Source organism: Prionailurus bengalensis, chromosome C1 (assembly GCF_016509475.1).
Source record: "Prionailurus bengalensis isolate Pbe53 chromosome C1, Fcat_Pben_1.1_paternal_pri, whole genome shotgun sequence".
NCBI lineage: Eukaryota > Metazoa > Chordata > Mammalia > Carnivora > Felidae > Prionailurus > Prionailurus bengalensis.
In genome coordinates, this window is record NC_057345.1 from 47,904,179 (window position 1) to 47,922,830 (window position 18,652).

At 41.1% G+C, this 18,652-nt stretch overlaps 1 protein-coding gene across 3 annotated transcripts in view; it reads right to left on the reverse strand.

Annotated features, from left to right (window-relative positions):
• MYSM1 (Myb like, SWIRM and MPN domains 1) overlaps positions 1-7,570 on the reverse strand; it is a 34,624-nt gene extending 27,054 nt beyond the window's left edge. For all 3 annotated transcript variants that reach the window (XM_043575113.1, XM_043575112.1, XM_043575111.1), the window contains exons 1-3: positions 7,465-7,570; positions 3,049-3,124; positions 1,256-1,326 (exon numbers count right to left, since the gene is read on the reverse strand). In XM_043575113.1, the coding sequence (XP_043431048.1) occupies positions 1,256-1,326; positions 3,049-3,124; positions 7,465-7,547 (230 nt within the window). In that variant the 5' untranslated portion in view covers positions 7,548-7,570. The remainder of the gene's footprint in view (positions 1-1,255; positions 1,327-3,048; positions 3,125-7,464) is intronic.
• Between the last annotated feature and the right edge of the window lie 11,082 nt (positions 7,571-18,652).

Consider the following 18,652-nt stretch of genomic DNA (forward strand, 5'->3'; position numbering starts at 1 on the left):
TATCTTGTATGTCAGGAACTACACTAGGTACTAGGAGCTGAGGACCAAGATACAAGAAAACAAACATCCCTGTCCTCTGAAAGTTCACACAGCTTTCACTCTCATTATTTGTTTCCGTATCTGGAAGTGAGCCAATGACCACTTAAATATTCATTGAGAATTGCAAGGTTCAATGCATTAGCCGATAGCCACATATAAACAAAGATTGTAAAATATCTCAGTAATGTTTTTCTATTGATTAAATGTTGAAATGTTATCTTAGACATAGTGGGTTAAATCAAATATCTTAATAAAATTAATTTTACCTGATTTAAATGTGGCTACTAGAAAATTTAAAATGATATATGTGCCTTGCACTATTTTTCTATTGAAAAGCAATGATCTAGGCTGTAGCTATGATGTTGGGGAAAGTAAGAGAATAAGAAAGCCTAAAAGGAGTTAACCTAGGATAATTAAAGGTACACAGACACTCTGAAATCAACATAGCAATAACTGAATAAAGGGAACAGAGAAATTCTGGCTTAACAAGGAGGTAGATATCCATAAAATACAGATGAGAGAGTTAAAAATAACCCCGTTTATCAGACTATTATTAATAATCTTTAAAAATCATAAAACCAGAAATCATTTTGTTCAATCCTTTCATTTTACATATAAGAAAACAGAGTCCCAAAGAAGTTAAATTGCCATCATCAAATTTAAACATGGACAAGAAGCTAGTGGCTAAATTGTGGATAAAGATCTACGACTTCTGAGGGAAAAAAAAATCTTCAACCTGCAGTTATTTGTTTTGTACTTTTTACTTAGATTCCTACCATGTAACATCTGTAAATTGGTGGAGTAAGAAGGGAGAACTTTTACATACTCTAATTCTGTGTCCCTGGGTAAGTTAACATCTCTGCGTTTCAGCTTCTATAACTGAAGATAAAGGCCTGGACTCAATGATCTTGGACATGGACTAAAGGTTCCAGCTGACGTAAAACATCCTATAATTTCTATTCAACATTCAGATAGTATAAAGAGTTGGTTGACAAAATAAACTCAAACATACTGAGTCAGATCTCAAACTCTGCAGTAAAACAGAACCAAAGGAATAAAATGAGGCTTTTTGCATAGGTAGATAACACATTGTGTAACTGCAGTCTGGGGCCAAACAAGATCCATCTAGTAATAACAGTGGTCTCTTTTGTAAGTCTTGCATTTACAGGTTTTTAACCCTGAAAGTTTTACTTTCCTCATGATCATTAAAGGATACTCTTCTTCCAACAACATCTTCTGAATGACAGCTCTGTTTTCTTCACTGATGGTGCTATCCAGAGTCCAAGGCTATTAAAAAATAAATATTTTTCTTTTTATTTACACTTTTTGAAATTATCTTCTATGTCTTATTAAATGAAATACATGATACAAGGATTACAAATAATAAAAGCTACCATTTACTAAGCACAGACATATCTCTGATTCCCACGATAACACTGTGAGATAGGTGTTATTACTTCACTGATGCATCCATGGCCCCGCTAATGTTTCAAGTGGAAGAGTAGAGAGTTGGTACACAAGACTGCTGGATTCCAAGGCTCAGGTTCCTTGCCCATGATAAAGTCATAATGGCTATCATGTACGAAAAGTTATCAGGTAGCAAGCATGTTGCTAGATATTTCACCTATTTCCAAAACTCACCACACTTTTTTCCCTTACGCCACAATCTCTCCTTAAAGGATCATACTCATTTTCAACTCTCAAAACTTAAAAAATTTCAGCTCAGGTCTCTTCTCCAGGCTCCATCTAGACTGTTATATCCAACTGTCTACTCAAAATGTCCACGTGGATATCTAGCAGGCTTCTCAAAATTAACATATTCAAAACTCACTAACATATACCTTCACCTGCTTCTCCCGTGTTCCCAACTTTGTACCCAGCATTATTAGTCACCTACTTATTCAACCTAGGAATCATCCTGGATTCCTCCCTTTTTTCTCAATCCCATATCCGATCTACCAAGCAGTTCTATGTCCAAAACATAATTAAAATCTGACACCTCTGCCACAACCTCAGGCCATACCACCATCTACTCTTGCTTAGGTTGCCACAAATGTTTCCCAACTGGTCTCTTTGGTGCTACTCTTGCTGCATACAAACATGACAGAGCTCTGGTCTGCCTCTCCAACCCTGCCACTCCCCGCTTTCCCACTACATTCTAGATACTGGCTTTCAAACAGAGCCTCTGTGCTGCTATTCCTTCTGCCTAGAATGTTTTTCCTCAACTCTTCATGTATCTACTCCTCTTTGTTACTTGTCAACTTAACTGTCACCTTCTCAGTTTCCTTCAAAGACACCTTCATCTAAAATAGGCTCACCCCATTACTCTCAGCCATCATCTTATGTTCTTCACAGTCTATAATTAATTAGCCTACTTATTTATCACCTGACTCCCTTTTAGAATACAAGCTTCTTGTGAGCAAGACTATGTCTCAATCATGTTTCCCTTGAACCTGTCCTAGTGTGTGGCACACAGTAAGTACTCAATAAATAATTGCTAAATGAAAAAAATGAACCCTGCAACGATCCCTATCTTTTAGAAGAAACTGAGGTTCAAAAATCTGGTAAGTGGTAGGGCAAGGATATATACCTAAATCTAGCTGGCTCCAAAGTTGTTTCTCAACAGGCCATTTTTCAAAGTCAAAAGAAGTTAAGACTAAGTTTCTTTTCTCTTTTTTAATGTTTATTTATTTTTTGAGAGAGAGAGAGAGTGCAAGCAGGGGAGGAGCAGAGAGAGGGAGACACAGAATCCAAAGCAGGCTCCTGGCTTTGAGCTGTCAGCACAGAGCCCGAGCGGGGCTTGAACCCCTCAGCCGTGAGATCATGACCTGAGCCAAAGTTGGACACTTAACCGACTGAGCCACCCAGGTGCCCCTCTTTTATTTTTAAAGCAAGAAAAATGTTTCAGTATATTACTTCTGCAACTGCTGAGAACCACCAAGCAAGAAAAGAGGTACCCGGGCAATAAGTAGTAGCTTAATGCACCTGATATTTTCATAAAATACTTACAATAAGACCATTCTCAGCTCTCCATGATGAATCAAGATAGTGATCTTGTAAAACAGACGCTGTATTTTCATTGCTTCTGTAATAATTAAGAAAATGGGTAAAAAAAAAAAAAAAAGGGATATTATGCCAGTTAATGAAAATAATTTACACAGCACAGTGACTGGCAGAGTATAGATGTTACGCAAATATTTTGTTCCCTTCTTCCCTTAACAAACAGACTTACCAGTGCAGAAATGCCTGCTCTATTTCTTTAACCTGTGTTATATACAGTGGCGTTAAGCCACCCTATTTCAACCGCTAACCAGCTAGTCTGTTCACTTCTGTTTGCCAAGAGTAAACAACTTCAAGAGAAAACAAATAACCCGCAGCAGCAACCATAACATGCTCTATGGCTATGAACTAACACTTCAGAGTTCTTTTGATGTGCATGCATATGAATACAGGAATTCAACCTTACAATTAATTCTTTTAGTTACATCTAAAGCATAAAGGCCATCAACAGCAGCATCACCCTCAAAACGAAACAACAGTGGATCAAAGAACCAAAATAGAAAATACTCACAGTAAAGAGAACAGAAAACTTGATGTTTTAATAACAACTTATATAATAAAAAAAAAATTAACTTGGGTTATCTGGGGGTTTTTCTACATCCACGGGGACTAAACTGTTAATTCTCACTCCTTTCACCAAACTATTAAAAACTCTCTGAAGTCACATTGTTCATTTCTCATGCAAAAAAGCCAAACAGTTAAATTTTAGAAGGCCCAATCTAGGATATAATTAAATTTAATATTTGCTTTTTTATGTCTTGAAGTTATAGTTTCCTAGAAAATTACTGACTTTTCCCAGACCTACTCTAGTGGTAAGAATTTTGTACCTCAGGCTGCAAAAACCTATTTACAGGTTTATACTTTTGAATCCTCAATTAGTTCTACAGTAGTTCTAATAAATTGTGGGACTAATGGATTACGTACAATGAACTAAAAGCAATTAATTTCTCTCTGCTGTTGATGGCAAAAAGGTTTTAACTCAGGTGTTAACTGTGATTTGGTAGCATTCCAAAGGATTCTGAGACTTGTATCAGCAGAAGGAAACCTTTGCATAAGGAGGTCTGCCAAGGGTGCAGGAGGTGGGACTAGTATCACTTCAGGTTCAATGCAGGTATCTTTTTACAGTGTTCCTCCATAAGGATTAGCAACTTCCACACCTCTGGTGTATACATCTGGACACCTACCTGAATCTCCACAGGTAGGCATAAATTAACATGTTTAAATCTTAGTTGAGAAATTCCACCCAAATCTGCTACTCTTCCATTGTTTCCTATCTCAAAACATATTAATTCCCCTGGTTGCCTAAGCCAGAAATCTGAGCCTGCCCTTATTTCCTCACAATGGACATTCAATTCGTTGCCAACCCTGTGGCTTCCTCCCTTTTCAAATCCAGTCCTTCCACTATATCCACGCTGACCTCTAAGGTCCTGTAGTTTCGGACCCACTTTTCCTGGGTAAGTGCCTAAGATAAAGCTGACACGTCATCCACTTCCCCTTATCTTTTTCCATGTATCCCCATCTGGCCCATATGTAAGTTTTACTGTCTCTCACCCAATAAGAATGTTAGTTCTAGGAGAGCAAGGAGTTACTTTGATAACTGCTATATATGTAGGCCTTGACATATAAAAGGTGCTCAATCAACATTTGTTGAATGAATGAACAAGATAGGTGGAACATGGGTCACCCAGGTCTATAGAGTTATGGAATGAGAATATTATCATAAAACAAATTAGGGACTGAAGGGAACAGCATGATCAGATTTGGATGTAAGAAAGACTGATCTAACTTCAGTAAGGAATAGAAGGGGGACAAAGAGACAAGCTGAGAGTGAGTGATTATATAAATATTAAGAGAGGTGACAGTAATTTAGACCTAGGGAACAAGCAGTATGAACAGGAAGAAGTGAATAAACTTGAGAGGATACTTAGAATCAACAGACCTTTAGCAACCAACAGGACAGAAGGAGTGAAAGAAGAGAGGTAAGGAAAAGGGATAAAGTCTAGGTCTGTGCCTTGAATTACTGGGTGGATGGTGCCATTTATTGAACTAGGGAACTTGGAGAGGCAGATGGCAGGTGTGCTGGGAAAAGTTTGTAAGCTGAGATTGAGGTGCTTATGAAACATCCAAAAACAGATTCAGAGAAGTAGATAAATGGATCTCAAGCTCTGGAGAGATGTGAGTTGGTGATGGATTTGGGAAACATCAGCATGTTTTAAGGTGTAAGTTGAAATAACTGTCATTTTTTTTTATGGTAAAAAATGGTTGAACACTGGCAATATTTTACACGTTCCAATCCACCAGAGAGCAATTTTAAATCTTGAGAGATGGCATAACTAGGGGCTGCGTGGCTAGTGTTAGTTTTTGTTAGTTTTGTCTGATGACAAAACCCCACGGAACACTTTAAGGACAAGCAGAAGAAAAGGAAGATGAAAACGAAAGGTAGAAGTAAAAGGGAAACCAAAGTTTCAATGCCACCTTCTAACTTTGGTAGCTAGAGTTTAACAAGTACTTAGAAGTGTGTTTTCAATTAATCCTCAACGGTTCCACAGACGTTGTCATTAGCTGTAACTACATACTTCAAGGGGCACCATTCACACTACATTCCATACTCCTGGAGCTCCAACATCAGGGAACACCACTCAGCAGAATATAATGTTAATGATGCTCCTTGGAGTTGGGTAAGGCGATGGCTCTGACCATCAGGAACCAGTAACTTTTGTAGTCCTGCTTGCGTGAATCTAAGATGATCATAGATGTCACTAGCAGACCCAAGGCTCAAGCACATTAGCAAGAGAAAGGAAAGAAAAAGGCAGAAAAATTAAACATGATCAGAAAAATAAAGAACGTATGGCAAAGGGGTAGAGCCAATGCTCTCAGACATTTTGAGTTTCCGAGGCCAACTCACTTCTCTCTGGACTGCAGATAAGTATCCCTTGCTCATCACATGGACTTATTGTGACAAGTAAATTAAGTCATCCATGCAAGGGCACTTGGTCAAGATTAACTTGATCTACACAAATACGAACAATGATTGTTATTAAAGGCTCCTTACTCATCTGTACAGTTTTGCCTAATAGTTTGGGAGAGAATGACTATATGAATTTAATTACTCCTCACATTTTTATACTGCTTTAGTGTTCAGTAGAATTTTAGACCCACTATCTTAATCCCTCACTGGCAAGGTTGGTACTGTTCTCCAAAATTTACAGAGGCCCTAATATTACGTTGGACCATATGAAATTGCCATTTTTTAAGTCAAGAAATGGTCTAAGACTAGCAAATCCACATGGTTCACTCAACCTAACAGACTTCTAATAAGGCTGTTGGCATTTATAAGCAACATAACTGGCTGAGTTTAGAACCGAGGTCTTCCTATTCCTGACCTGATTCCCGACCCGTCTATGCCTCTTCCACTTCTAAAAGGTGACTGGGGAAGCACATTTTAAAAATAGTACGTATCAATTTCTTACTTGGAAAGCAAGCAGCCAAAAGGCTAGATCTCTCAAGCTGGAGATTGTTGCTTAAAACCACATTGGCCTGTTCTCCAAGAATCTGCAAGTATTAAATAGTGACCCCTCACTAGGTCCACATAGTACCTTCCACGGGGGTAAGCAGACAGTGAAGAATAAAACATTTACATAGCTTGTACTGTATGCTACAGCACATCCCATGATTACCTCATCTGATGTTCATAACAACCACATGAGGCACACACCATGACTGTCAGTTTACACATGAGCTGTCTGAAGCTCAGGCAAGTTAGATGTCTGGCCCAAGGTCACACTGCTAGCAACTGGCAAGTCCGGCCGATGCAGGAGAACCCAGAGCTGTCCTAAAGTCCTATCCCTTCAAGTCAAGCTGCCTTTCAGGAAGTTTTTCACAACTAACCCCAAGTGAAACCTATGGTCAGTAGGGATGAAACGACACGCCCAAGGTCACACGGTTTACAAGCGACAGAATTAAGGATTCTAGAGCTCAGGTCCCACCCAGAGTTCGCCCTTGTTTTAGTTATTGTCCGGAGGGGGCAAGTGGGCGGATTCTGGCGAGATTCTGCGGTGGAGCTAAAGGAAGAAGGAATCTAATTGTTGCAGAAAGTGCAATGTGCTAGGTGAAGTCGGCGCCCTCGCAACATCCTGGTAAAAGGTTAAACAGCCGTCCGACACTGGCCTCAGGTCCCCGCCCGCGGAGCTCAGGTGTATCTTACAGGCGGGATGGGCGCGGTGCCTCCCTGGCCACCAGGAGACCCTGGCCCAGCGGATGGTCTTCCGCTTCCCTGTTCCTTGCCGGACCCGCAGCCTTTCCAGGTTACTCTCCTCGCACCCGCGCTCCTCCCCATCCCAGCGACACTCGGTCTCCACGCCTCACCCTGGCTGTGCCGTGGATGGCACCACGTCCCCTTCAACATCCACATCCGCCTCTTCAGCCGCCATGATGGGACCTAAACCCATCCGTCCTCCCGAGAGATCCCGCGAGAGGTGGAAGGATTGGGGTGGGGTCTCAGGCGTCACGGGGCGGAGTTGAAGCCTCGTCCAGCCCCTTCCGTGCAGTGGAGGCGGGGCCTCCAGAGAAAAAAAGGACCACAGTAATGTGCACCTTGGTTCGTTGGACCCAGTGTGTAAAGTCCTTTGGAAGAAGTTTAGGCTTTCTTTGAAGAGATTGTGCTCTCGGGCAAATTCTTGGATCCTCACTTGTCTCATTGGTAAAATGGGAATAATGGTAAGTATCTGGAGTGCTGAAAAGTTCAAACCAGACCTGCTTTGAACAATGAAAGGTGACAACAATGAAAGACCCTTACCTGCTGCTGGTTTTCTTTTTTTCCTTTCCTTTCCTTTTCTTTTTTCTTTAAGGAAAAGAATCATTCAGCGATTATATTAAGTACTAAACAGTTTCTATTTTAAAATTCAAAAAATATTTAAGAATGTAACTGATTTTATAGAGATCTTTACAATTAATTAAAAATTCACATTCATAACCATTGATCTTTACAATAACCCAGTAAGGACTGGTATCATCAGTCACATTTTACACATGAAGGAACAGGCTCAGAAAATTGAAATGACTGGGGCGCCTGGGTGGCTCAGTCGGTTAAGTGTCCGACTTCAGCTCAGGTCATGATCTCACGGTTCGTGAGTTCGAGCCCTGCGTTGGGCTCTGTGCTGACAGCTCAGAGCCTGGAGCCTGATTCGGATTCTGCGTCTCCCTCTCTCTCTCTGCCCCTCCCCCACTCAGGCTCTGTCTCTCTCTCTCTCTCTCAAAAATGAATAAACATTAAAAAATTAAAAAAAAGAAAAAGATTGAAATGACTATCAAAGGATATATAGCTAGTCAAAGACAGAGCTAGGACCAGAATCTGGGTCTTTTGACCCTTTACTGAGTGCTCACCCTCTACAAATCATGTTAGGAACTGTGAAAGATAAACACCATTTCTCTCAAAGAAATTTTGACTTCTCAAGAAATTAGATATTGGCCTTACGTATTCATCTACCTTAGGGGCACCTGGGTGGCCCAGTGGGTTAAGTGCTGACTCTTGATTTTGGCTCAGGTCATGATCTCACCATGGTTGGTGGGTTCCAGCTCTGCATCAGGCTCCACGCTGAGTGTGCGGCCTGCTTGGACTCTCTCTCTCTCTCCCTCTGCCCCTCCCCCCCTGCTCATGCTCTCTCTCTCTCTCAAAATAAATTTAAAAAAAATTTTTTTTAAGTATTCATGTACCTTAGCATTTATCAACTCACATTACTATAACTGTTTATTCACTTGTCTGCCTCTAGCTCTGAACTATGAATTCTTTAAGGACAAAGGCTATATCTGCTAGTCTGCATACTAGTCCTTATACCACCAACATTCAGCATGGTGTCTGACACGTCATAGATGCTCAATAAATATTGAAGTGATGAATGAATGAATGAATGAACGAATGAAACAATTTAAGTGTGCTCAAGACAGCCTTCTAACTGACCCAGGCAGCCTCTCCACTGTCATACCTCCTCATATCACTTTTTGCTAAGTTGGTACAAAGAACAGAGGACAAAATAACAAAATTTAACTGCCATATCTCTACAATTTCATAGTATGTTAAAAGAAAGTTTTTGAATTATCCTATGTTTAGATTTTTCGCATCAAAATGAACTTTTGTAATTATTCCAGTCCCTGTAAACTTAGTTATTTGTAATAGCTAACACAAACATGAGAAGAACATTTTAGTTCATTATGATGCTCTGATTTCCATAAACTGAAATCGAATGAATGTCAGAATAACTTTAGAGTAAAAAGGGAAGAGGATGGCTTACAAACAGAGAGGATGGGTCATGGCTAGTATGATCACCTCCCATATGCCAGATATTGTGTAGGATAGAATCGCTTTTGGGCTTCCCAGGAAATCTGCAAAGCAAATATTATCACCCCTTATCCCCCGCCCCCACCTCATTTTAGAGTCAAGGAAACCAAAATTCATAGAGTTACAGTTATACAGCTGAGTACTCGAGGTGAGATTTCAATCCAAGTCTTTATCCCTCTATACCTCACTCTATTATATTCTAATTCACAACAAAAAGAATAGGGTCTTTTGGAATACTATGTGAACTGGTATTTTCTCATTTGGCTTAAGAATAAATTATAACCAGATACTTTTTCTGATCTCTTTGAGGTGCTTAAGTCTAGAAGAGAGTAGAAAGTATATTTTGAAGGTTGGAAACTTATCTTGGGTTAACAAATTCTTTTTCTGTCCCCCATTAATACACTCTATTTCCTTCGTTGGTCCTAAAACAGAATTAGTAAGAGGTGCCATATCTGCAAATCCTCACAAGTGTTGTTAGAGGAACGTTCAGTCAATAAAGTGTCTGTCTCACATTTTAACTACATTGTGTTTGAATCCATTGGAGAGGCAGTTTATGGCTTCGTTTCTCCCCATTTCTGGTGAAAAAAGATCACTGCATTTTTATTGAAGAAGCAAAGTATAATTGCAATATTAATCCGTAAAAAGCTACCATGTTAGCATTCATGCTAATTAGCTCAGATTTGTAAAGTGCTTTAAAAGCAGTCACACAACTGCTCACTAATGTTATTGTTATGTTATGATCCAAGCTGTCAGCTAAATGACTGCCAGGGATTCAAAAGAGTTCCCATTTGAAAAATAAAATGGCCAGTGATCAGATAGGAAAACCACTTTATCTATACAGAGGTGAGATAATAGATGAATGCAGACGTAGACTTACTTATGGGCTACACTTGGCAGGCAGTGGATATGGCTTGAATTGTTCCAGGAAAACAAGCTGCATTTTATTTTATTTTCCCTCCCCAGTTCCCTGAAATCACATAAGGTAGCTACTGAAAAAGCTGTTCTCAATATGTTGTAAGGAACGTCTGCCAATGCACTTCTTACATTTTAATTACAGTAATGTTACATCCATCTGACATTATTTGGAAGGGAAAGAAAAGATGCCAATATTAATGAGCTCCTACTGTGTGCCAGCCATTTTACATACATTATTTCCTTATAGCTCTTGGAGGTAGGGAATTATTATTTCCACTTACAGATGTAGTAACTGAGGTTCAGAATAGTTGAGCAATTTACCCAAGGAACGGTAGCTTATCGTTTTTTCCTGACATCGTGCTATCTTAGGTTAGGTTCTAATAGCATCATTTAGAATTGCATTTTTTCTTCTCAGCAACCCCCACTGAAAGGATTATGCCTCTTTCTTAACAGCTCCGGGAGGATGGGTATAGCTGGCCAGGCTTGGGTCACGCGCCATCCAAGAAGCCAGGTGGACTCAATTCCACCAGCATCACGTGGATTAAGGAGGCGCGGTGGCTCCCCGAGCAAAATAAGGGTACTGTTTCCAGAGAGAGGAAGAATGGAGGCTGGGTAAGTAAAACAACAGATGCCCACTATACTGCGCTGTGTTTCAAGTCCCCTCTGTTTCCTCAGGCCCTTAGTACAATCTGTTAACAGCTACAGGCTCATGTCAGCCCTACATCGGGCAAATTACTCAACCTCTCTAGACTGTTGCTTCTTCATTTATAAAACGACCTATGAAATAATCTCCTCCAGAGGTAAAATTCTTTCATCACATTCTTATTCATTTCATGGACATTTAGGAACATTGTTGTGGACAAAACGGGGATGGAATTGTGGAAGTTTGCATGGGGTTGTGTACGGTTGGCTGCTTAGTTAAGGACGGGCCATAAACAAAATATTCCCTCTGCCTGGAATCGGCAACCCTTCCCCCACTCCCAGCCCATCCACATTCTGGGGCGCTCTGCCGCTCTCTCACCCCCTCTCTCTCTTTCCCTCTGAAAGAGCTGGTTCTGACTCAGCTTTAGTCAACTGTTGCCATTTTGGAACTCTGGCTCAGAGTTACCAGATCTTCTGATTTTTCTTTTAAGACAAGCCAGAAATCAAGATTAATTTGTGAAAAACAATTCAAATTAAAAAAAAAAACACTATTGAACAAAACAAACACTTATGTGGGCTGCATCTGACCTGCAGCTTGTGACTGTTGCCCTAAATCTTTCTTTTGCACTACATGTAACACTTCAGTGTTCTTATGTTTTCACAGGTCTGAGTATGACACTAGACTAAAGTCTTCTTAAGGGCAGGGAACATGTTTCTTTTTTTCTTTTTTAAAGAGAGAGCATGTGCACATGCAAGTGGGAGAAGGGCAGAGAGAGAAAGAGAGAGAGAGAATCCTGAGCAGGCTCTGAGCTCAGCAGGGAGCCTGATGCAGGGCTCAACCCCATGACCCTGGAATCATGACCTGAGCTGAAATCATGAATCAGATGCTCAACCAGCTGAGCCACCCAGGTGCCCCATGTTTCTGTTCCTCTTTGCATCCCTCGCTTGTAGCACAATGCCTGGCACATAATAATCACTTAACGATTCTTTGTTGAATGAGTAAACCAACTACAAAGAATAAAGTCAGAGATTTTTCTTTTAATTGAATACAGAAAACTTACTTTATAAACATGTAATCAATGGATATTTTAAAGGAGAACTATATAAATAAATATACATATATATATATATACACACACACACATATATATAACAGTTGCATTATGATCCTGACAAAAAGTACACATCCCAACAGAGATAGGAAAAATTATAAACTTAAATAGATTCCCAAAGTCCTTTCTCATTAGTGAAAGAGATATATGAAGATGTATGAAGTTCTATTGCCTGCCTATTTATTTTGTGCACTGCCTATACTTTTGGAGGGAATTGAGGGTAGGAAGAAGGCAAATAACCAAGTTGAAAGGAAAAGTTCATTCTGTGTTTATTCTGAAGGGCTGTTTAAGATGAAGTGTAAACCTCTCAGTTCTATAGCTCACACATGATTGAGTGTGCGTACATAAAATCCAGTCCAATGTCCTTATTGTCTAGGTAGCTCACTTTCTTTCTTTTTTTTAAGAGAGGGAAACAAATCATAAGAGAATCTTTAAGGTTTATTTATTATTCACACACATACACACACACCCACACACACACAGAGTGCAAGTGGGGAAGGGGCAGAGAGAGAGACACACACAGAATCTGAAGCAGGCTCCAGGCTCTGAGCTGTCAGCACAGAGTCTGATGCAGCGCTTGAACTCACCAGCCATGAGATCATGACCTGAGCCGAAGTTGGACACTTATCTGACTGAGCCACCCAGGCACCCCTAGGTAGCTCCCTTTCTATATGAAAAGCCAGCTTCAGTGTTGTGTCCTTTCTTATATCTTCCTGACCATCCACATAAACCCCCTCCTCTGTGACCCTATAGCCACAAGTGTATGCTTGTGTCAGAGTGCCCATAACTCTGGCCAGTAATTGTCTGTGGGCCTGCCTATGTCCACACTAGCCTGAGACCTCCTTGAGGAGAGGGATCATGTCCGTGGTATCCACACCTATCACATAGTAGGTGCCCTATCAATGTTTGGATGAACGACATGTCCTCTATATTATGAAGCATCTTTTTATCTCAAAGCTTCAAGATATTTCGTTCAATTCAGTAAATGTTTATTGAACACCTACTATGTGCCAAACACTATTCTGCATGCTTGGGATACGCCAATAAATAAAAAAGCCTAAGTTCCTACCCTGATAGAACTTATATATTAGCAGAGGGGGAAAGAAAATACACAATAGACATAATAAATTAATTATATATTTGTTAGAGGTGATTTTTTTTTAAAGGCACAAATTTTTTTTTTAATTATTTTTTCAACGTTTATTTATTTTTGGGACAGAGAGAGACAGAACATGAACGGGGGAGGGGCAGAGAGAGAGGGAGACACAGAATTGGAAACAGGCTCCAGGCTCTGAGCCATCAGCCCAGAGCCTGACGCGGGGCTCGAACTCACGGACCGCGAGATCATGACCTGGCTGAAGTCGGACACTTAACCAACTGCGCCACCCAGGCGCCCCTGTTAGAGGTGATTGAGTGCTATGGAACAAGAAAAAAAAAGTAGAGCAGGATATGGATCCCAAGTGCTCAGAGTGGTGGAGTGGTGCAGGTTTTAAATAGGAGTTTCAGTGTAGAGCTGTTGGGAAGGTAGCATTTGAGCAGAGTCTTGCCAAGCTGAGGGAGGTGCCAAACTGATGTCAGGAGAAAGTGTTCAGGTGGAAGCAATGGCCAGCACAAAGATTCTGGGCAGGAATGTGCCTGGTGGAGGCCAGCCAGGTGGAGAAAATGAACGAAGGGAGAGTAGGAAGAGAGGAGGCCAGACAGGTAACAGGACCACATGCTATAGAGCTTTAGGTGTCATTGTAAGGACGTTACTTTTCATTCCAGGCAAATCAAGAAGTCATTGTAGCAACCAGTGAGATTGAAGATCGATATTAGCCATGGCAACCAGTGTCATACAGATATAACCTGAGAGCACCGTGCATCTCTCACTCTCTGCACCAGAAAGTGCACACATGCACAGTCTAGGAAAGCAAGGGTGTTAACACCCCATGAGACAAGGAGACAACAGATCACCAATGGGGAGCAAATCCCTGTGGGATGGAGCCCCAGTTGGCCACAGAGTGGAACAGAGCAATAACTTACCCTTGCCATGACATTCCCTCCTTTACTATTACGCTCTTTCCAGTCCTTCTTCATAATCCTTGGGACTACTTCCCAAATACACGAGTGTCTGAAGCCCTGATCTCAGGGCTTTTTTCCTCAGGAAGCCCAAGATAAGACACTGTTGTTAGACCTGGGCTTTGAAAGTTGAGCAAGAGCTTTCCAAGTGTAGAGAGAGTGAAAGTGCACTCCAGGCAAAAGAAAACAAAATGCAGAAGAGAAGACAAGGAGGCATGGATGGTACAAGAAGACAGGGTGAGGGAGTTGCAGCAAGCTGCTGTGGCCAAAGCATGGGGTGTATGGAGGACATGAGCAGGAGAAAGCCAGTGGCAAGATTTGTTCGTTGAGAGATACCTGTCGGATACACTAGACTGAAAATATTGAAAAAATGGTACCCCAACGTTGTGTTTGTTGTTTGTCCCATAAGCATTCACATGGTTCTAGGGGTGACTGGCTGGTTCAGTCAGTAGAGTGTGCAACTCTTGATCAGGGTCGTGAGTTTGAGCCCCACATTGGGCATGGAGCCTACTTAAAAAATAAAATAAAATGCTATTAAAAAAAAAGCATTAATAGTATTCTTCGTCTCTAGGAAATCAGTGGCCCATGGACTGAGTAATAACTGTGAGCCATGCACTCAAGACAAAATTGAATATTTGGGCAAAAGACCAAATTCTGGAAACTAACACTGCTCTCAATGTGCATATTATCAGCAGGTACATAAAACAAATTTACAGCCATTTTATTGTGACCAAAGGAGAGGGGATCCTGAAAAATTTCAAGGAAGTGAAGTAAATAGAAATGAATTATGTAATACCCATTATTATTAATTAAAGTTACATAAAATAGCAGTGCATTTTCATTGTTTTGTTATTATGAAAAAATCAATTTAAAAGTGCGTCTATCTTATTTACCCTTAATTACCCACTTAGACATAAGTTCTTCAACCACAACTACTCTTCCAGGGACGGATGGTACATTTCGGCTTGAAAGGAAATTTTGGACCTCTTTGTTTCAGCACTATGTTCTGTCTTGTGCAATAATTATCATATTTCATCGAATCTAAATTTCATTATCATGGATAGTAGCTATTCCCTTATTTTATGTGCTATTAAGAAAGAATAAGTGGTGTCAATTATATTTTGACATATTGTGGATTGTAATTGCATCCTGATTCCAGAGATTTGAGAAAACATATCACTTAAAATTGATGCCTGCAATTTCATTCCACCCCCACCCCCCGATTGTGAATCCCAGGGTGGTGAACAGTGATTTGACTTGTTCAACCTTGATTCTTTCTAATACTTGATACAGTTCCTGATACGTGTATGGTTGATATGTGTTCAGCAAATGTTTGTTGGGTGAAACAGAACAGATTTCTATGTATTCTTACCCTCTTGGCATAGGAGAGTTCATGGGATTAAAATTTTATCATCCAGGGTGCTTGTCTGGCTTAGTCAGTGGAACGCGTGACTCTTGATCTTGGGGTTGTGAGTTCAATCTCTGTGTTGGGGGTAGAGATTACTTAAAAACAAAATCTTTAAAAAGAAATTCCATCATCCACCTCAGAAACCTGCAAAGTATCATGCAATAGACCCACTACGATTCAGCATCAACAAAAATATCATATTACCATCTTTTTGTTCATACTGACTCAAGATTTAACATGTGTGATTATCCACAATGTGTTTTATGTATGTTTGTTTCAATGCCATGGATTATGTTCTATCACATTCATAAGAAAACCAAGGACTTCTTTTAAAAAAAATGGTTTAGGTAAATGTGGTAGTAAAAATAATTTTGAAAGTAGAGATATTGTGTTAATTATTTACATGTGAGGGTGTATTTGCACGGCCACATGCTATCCCTAACTCTTCCAACCCTTTGAAAGGATTTACTTGGATAGAAAAAAACTGGACATCAAGGAACTATTCACATACATTTTCTGTGGTTTTCATTTAAGACAGGAAGGGGTTTTTCAAGGTTTTCCACGCTTTTATTTGATTTAATTTCATGCTCACTGGAGCCCATTTCCATCACAGTCACCGACACCTTGAACTTGCTGTGATTTTCCTCTGTTAAGCAGCCCAGATGATATTCAGTAAGATTCTTGGACTCTAAGCCCCATGTCTTGGAAACAGACCTCACAGAATTAGTGAAGATTCTAGGGCATTCTTCTTACTGAGCTGGCTAAGCCTTTGAAAAGATACTATGGCCACTCGGATTTGCAGCTTTAGTGGACCTGCTGTGAGGTTCCAGAGACCTTGGAGGGCTCGGTGCCTGGGGTGCAGTGGTTACACCTCATTAGCCGCAGAGCAGGGGCTGCCTTCCTCCCTTTCCCCTGTGGTCTACATCTTCCCATTCTGGCTGCGGGGTCTTGGGAAGGCAGCACAGTCACTGAACTGCTTCCCAGGGGAGTCCAGACAGACACACACCCACATTATGCTTCCCAGGCTGCAGAGATTTCATCTTTATTTCTCCTTTGTCTGCTCCCATAGGAGTTCAGGTGGATCCTCAGAATGGCAAAGGTGATGCTTGCTGGGGTAGACAACGAACGGTGGAGTGCAAAGTGAACAGGAGGGAATTCTGGCTTTGCATTTATGAGCAGGGTGCATTTGAGACCCAGTTTCACCATCTATAATGGTGGGTCAGCATCCCTACCTCAGAGGGCTGTTGGAAGGATGAAATGATATGAAACAAAATGACCTAAAGATAATGGAAATGGAACAGCCCAGCCCAGGGTCTGGTGCGTGGTAGGTACTTAACAAACATGGCTGCCTCGGGCTACAGTCCGTCTAGGTTATTGCTGCGCTGCATACACACAGGGCTGGTTTTGACCCTAATGCCTGCTATAGGTCTGTGCTCAAAAGAGCTCCTCCTTCATATGGGCACTAGCCTGCTTGCAAGGTGTGGCTAAGACCATCAGCTACCGGCCTTTGCCACCTGCCCAGGGAGGAGAGCTCTGTCATTTCTGGTCATCATGGCTCTGTGCTGTCAGTTGTGGCCCGAGATGAATATCATGGCCTTTTTGCTTACTTTATATCATGCAACCCTGCCCACATTCTCCCCACTAAATGAATAAGGCAGCCAAACTTTAAAGCTGCAGAATGATTAAAAAAAAAAAATCTGGGTCTCATAATTCCCTTTCAGGTTGTGCAAGCAGGAAGGTTTAAAGTCACACGAGAACGATTTAAAGGAAAAGACACACTTGTTTCTGTTCCCGGCAAACACAAGCAGCTTGTGCTTTACTGGTCTGGTTTTCTCAAATGATCTTTCTTACAGAAGGATCCATTACCCAGAGAGAGTATCTGTGTCGGGAATCTGCCAGCGGGAAAGTGACTCAGAGCAGCTCTGGAGTTCAGACAGCTGAGAGCGCCAAGCGGGCTCTGAGGCGTGCTTCCCTCCCGAGAGAGGCTGGCTTTTGATGTGCCTTTACCATGTCGTCATGTTCTACCCCGGGACTCCAAGTGAGGAAATCCCTACTGCATTTGTTTTCTTCCCTTCAGGCAATATGACCCAGTCAACGGGTAAAGTCCCTGCTTATTCCCCATCTTCTCTCTTGCTTTATCTTCCCTCAGCTCTTGCTCCCCCTTTCCCCATATTTCTCCTGCCTGCTCTCTTCTTTGGGTAAAATCCAAAGCAACGTGTCAACTCAGAGAGCCTAGCTTTCCGACTTGATCTCTTACAAACTGTGTGACCTGGAGCAAGTCACTTACCATCTTGGTATTTTTTTGAATATCTTGAAAATGGGGGAACCATATTTTTCACGCATCCAAGCATTTGCAAATCCACTTACTAATCAGGTATCTACTAAACACATTTGGATGCTAGACCCTGGACTGAAGATACAGGGGATGTGGTTATAAAGATGATTAAAATACAGTCCCTATCCACCGGGTGACCACAATAGAGTGGAGAATAACACTCTGCTCACAGTGTTGTTTCAAGAATTAAAGGAAATAATGTAGTTAAAAGTATTTTGTGAATGCATAGAATTGTCAAACCACTATGTTGTGAACCTAAAATTAATATATATCATTGTATGTCAACTATAATTCAATTAAAAAATATTTTGTGAATGAAATAGTTCATTATGGGAAGTAAAGCTTCCTTTTAGTAACTTCTAAAACTTCTAAAATTTCTGCCATCAAAATATTTCCCTTGGGTTGACCCTAGACTTTCACATTCAATATAAAGTCCTGTTGGCACATGTGAGATGAAGCTCACATGGCCATTGTCTTACATATGATGGGCATTTTCACTCTTGTGCAGAGATTTAAAGTAAAAGGGCTCATATACATGGAGATGTCTTCCTTTCTCATCGCCATGCATTGGCAGATCAGGGCTGCTGTGACCGCTCCTCCCTGGGTCACTCTGTGGCTCCCCTGGAGGGATCCAAGATGGCGACATATAAGACAGCTACCCATGTTACAGCTGAAAGTCAGCCAGCAAGGCCGAGGTAAGAGGCAAAGTGGAGGGCATGCCTCTTCCCTTTGAGAAGTTGCCCACCTCC